Source organism: Ixodes scapularis, unplaced genomic scaffold (genome assembly GCF_016920785.2).
Source record: "Ixodes scapularis isolate PalLabHiFi unplaced genomic scaffold, ASM1692078v2 PGA_scaffold2__306_contigs__length_199485367, whole genome shotgun sequence".
Classification (NCBI taxonomy): Eukaryota; Metazoa; Arthropoda; class Arachnida; order Ixodida; family Ixodidae; genus Ixodes; species Ixodes scapularis.
This window is the reverse complement of record NW_024609857.1, coordinates 149043008-149045742: the sequence shown is the minus strand read 5'-3', so window position 1 is coordinate 149045742 and position 2735 is coordinate 149043008. Positions and strand designations below refer to the sequence as shown.

The window sequence follows — 2735 nt, the reverse complement described above, 5'->3', positions numbered from 1 at the left end:
TGGGGGTGCCATGCATGTTTTGAACAGTTGCTTATCATTCCGAGGGGATGAAGGCAATTTCACAGTCAAACTGAAATGGAATGAACTGACTGGGTATATCAAAGGGCAAATCTGTTCTAGTTAATTTGAGTTTGACTGTTCTCAGTACACTCAACGTCGCGGAATCCCGAAGTAAATTATTGTTCTTCTCAATACTGTGCGCAGTTGTGTAGATGTACTGCCTCCGAGTTTCTATTCGATGCTTTGCGGTAAAACGATTGAAAAGCATGTGCGACATAGCAGTCATTCTACAGGGCATGCATGCTACGTGGGACACATGCTAGTTCTTGGTTGTGCCACCTTGAGCGCACTGAAACCCACAAGGTGCGCCAAAGATAAAGCGGAATTGCCCTTCGATTCCTTCCCTAAACTGGCAAGCAGCTCAAAGCATCTAGTAGCACTTCTCCAGCCGGAACCTCGAGGCTAGCCTGCAAATGGACACTACACACTGCTAGACTACCTCCAAAAGCTATGAACGATCTGCACTTTACCGAGGCCTAAATATACCCGGCCTCAGATTGGTGAGTACACACAAGATATGCATAATGTTGTCCAGGTGTGGAATTAAATGATGCGAAACACGCTGGGTTATTGTATAAATTTTCACTCTTTGAATTACCCTCTCGACATGAATCCTGACAGAAGCTGTCTCGTATGTTGAGTCTACCTCAACCCCTGTGAACTGCACTCCTGATGCAAATGGTGGCATTACCAGTGTTGCTTTTTTAGCACCAACGCCAGTTACTATGCCTGGAAACCCTTTGTCGGCCAGGACGACATCATCGGGCTGCAGTTTGTGCAAAAAACCAGACTCAATTGTGATAGCAGTATCAGTTGTCCGCCCACCAAATCCATCTGAAAGGAACGTCACAAGACCACTAGGTGCGACTCCAATTAAGTACTTAACAGTATAGCACCCTTTGTTCTGCGAATACCAAAGGTTTTGCCTCTCGACTGACGGAGGCATCTCCAGCCTCATCTCCGTGCAGTCTATTATTACCCTGCAAAGAGGATAATGAACTTTGAAGCTTGGTGGCATGGTGGCCTGGACAGCGCCTCTTCTCGGCCACCAAATCCAGTCTCTTGTACTGGCGCAGAGGATTTCAAGTGTAACCCTGAATATTCGTGCTGCCGTCGTACGATGGATACTGAACAAAATGCCTAGGCACGAAAAAGGTACATTATGTTTTAACTTAATCAAAAATAGTAAGAGCCGATTCTCGCTTGACAGTTTATTTTGCCTCCTCGAGGTATCTGGAAATAAGCTCAACAACAGAGCAAATAAAGAAAATGATGCGGAACTTAACCTTGTTAACATTGCCTCGTCGTCACACACAGACTTGTACCCAGTAAAGAAGGGCTCTTGGTACGCTGGCCCAGCTCCCCTATCGCAAACTGACACCGTGTCTGGCCCACACCCTTCGTCCACTACTGCCTTATGGCAGACAAGGGTTGAGACATCTCCCCCCATGTTACAGCAAAGAAACAGGGTGCATGGTGAGAAGCTTGCTCCATCATCTTCTGTCATGGTGGAAGCCTGCAAAGATAGGAAGGAATGCAACACTGAGCCGTAAAATCCAAAAGTCCGTATTATTTCTATAGGGTGCACACATTCAGATTCACATCCGAGTTCAGGATTTATTGGCTTCTATGTGAACATACATTCTGAGAAAAGGCAACTTTGGAGGTTTCACCTGCCAACCAACAATAGTATGTCTGGTTACATATTTATATGAGACAAACAAGAACGGACGTGGAACAACAAGGAGCCCAGGCAGAACAATATGTGAAGAAATGGAGTTTGTTGAAGTGTTCGTTAGTGTCCTCCAGTGCCTATTTCACCATATTCCTAGCCTTATAAATTTCCAAGAGGTTATTGTCCCTATTTACTTGCAAGTTTCAAATTCATTTCATAGAGACAGCTACGAATACGATGCCCGAGGGTTAAAAAGAAACACGGGAACTTCATTTGGCAGGCTTGTACTTGCCAGGAGTGTTTCCAAAATATCCTTATGGCAAGTCGCCAAACAGGGCCACTCTTCTGTCCACATATACACAGCCACCTCTGAACATAGAGAGTGTAAGAAATGGTATTCATATGTCTATTCAGTTGTTTTAAAGTTCTGCTTACACTGGCTGTTAATGGAGCAGGTGCTGGCTCCTCTGCTGGTTGCCGCTCCATGGGTAAATCAACTTCAGGTGCAGCTGTACACGGTGTTACACGCCTTTGTTGTTCGACCCTTTTCAGTTGCCTGAAGAGAGAAAATTTTTCAGTAGCCATACTATTCTGTTAATCAGTGGCAATCAGTTTGTCGAATGTTTTGTCGATGTGCAATGTATCATAGACAAAGCTTTTTACCGACAGATCGTTTCGTCGACAGCCCTCATTAGCTCTTTCTCTACACAGTGTCTAGAGTGCCGTCCGAAGGTGGTTTATGCCCGCGTTCTAGTGCCGTCTTAGCGTGCAAATGCCATCCTTTAGTGAAGAATGGCTTGCTTTTGGCACTTTGTGGCCTTATTAGCATGCCTACTTTCGTTGTACTTCTTTTTGTTTAACTTGGCTAATTATGTGTACACTTGGACTCCGTAAAACTTTATCTTTATAACAAAGAATATCTGAAATCCAAAAACTGGCATCTCTGACTCGTTTTAACAGCGTAATGGTAAGCGTGCTTAGCTAGTACATTTTTAGGTTC

At 44.5% G+C, this 2735-nt stretch overlaps 1 protein-coding gene across 1 annotated transcript; it reads right to left on the bottom strand.

Moving 5' to 3' along the window:
- Nucleotides 1–216: 216 nt before the first annotated feature.
- On the bottom strand, nucleotides 217–1357 carry LOC121836400. Its single transcript, XM_042291291.1, has 2 exons — nucleotides 604–1357; nucleotides 217–313 (listed from the first exon to the last, which is right to left on the bottom strand). The coding sequence occupies exons 1-2, from the start codon at nucleotides 1355–1357 to the stop codon at nucleotides 288–290; spliced, it is 780 nt and encodes a 259-aa protein (XP_042147225.1). The 3' UTR covers nucleotides 217–287.
- Nucleotides 1358–2735: the final 1378 nt, after the last annotated feature.

Coding starts and splice junctions, on each gene's coding strand:
- LOC121836400 (XM_042291291.1), bottom strand. CDS start 1,357: ATGTTAACAAGGTTAAGTTCCGCATCATTTTCTTTATTTGCTCTGTTG. Junction 314..603: donor GCGTGTTTCGCATCATTTAA/TTCCACACCTGG, acceptor AACTAGCATGTG/TCCCACGTAGCATGCATGCC.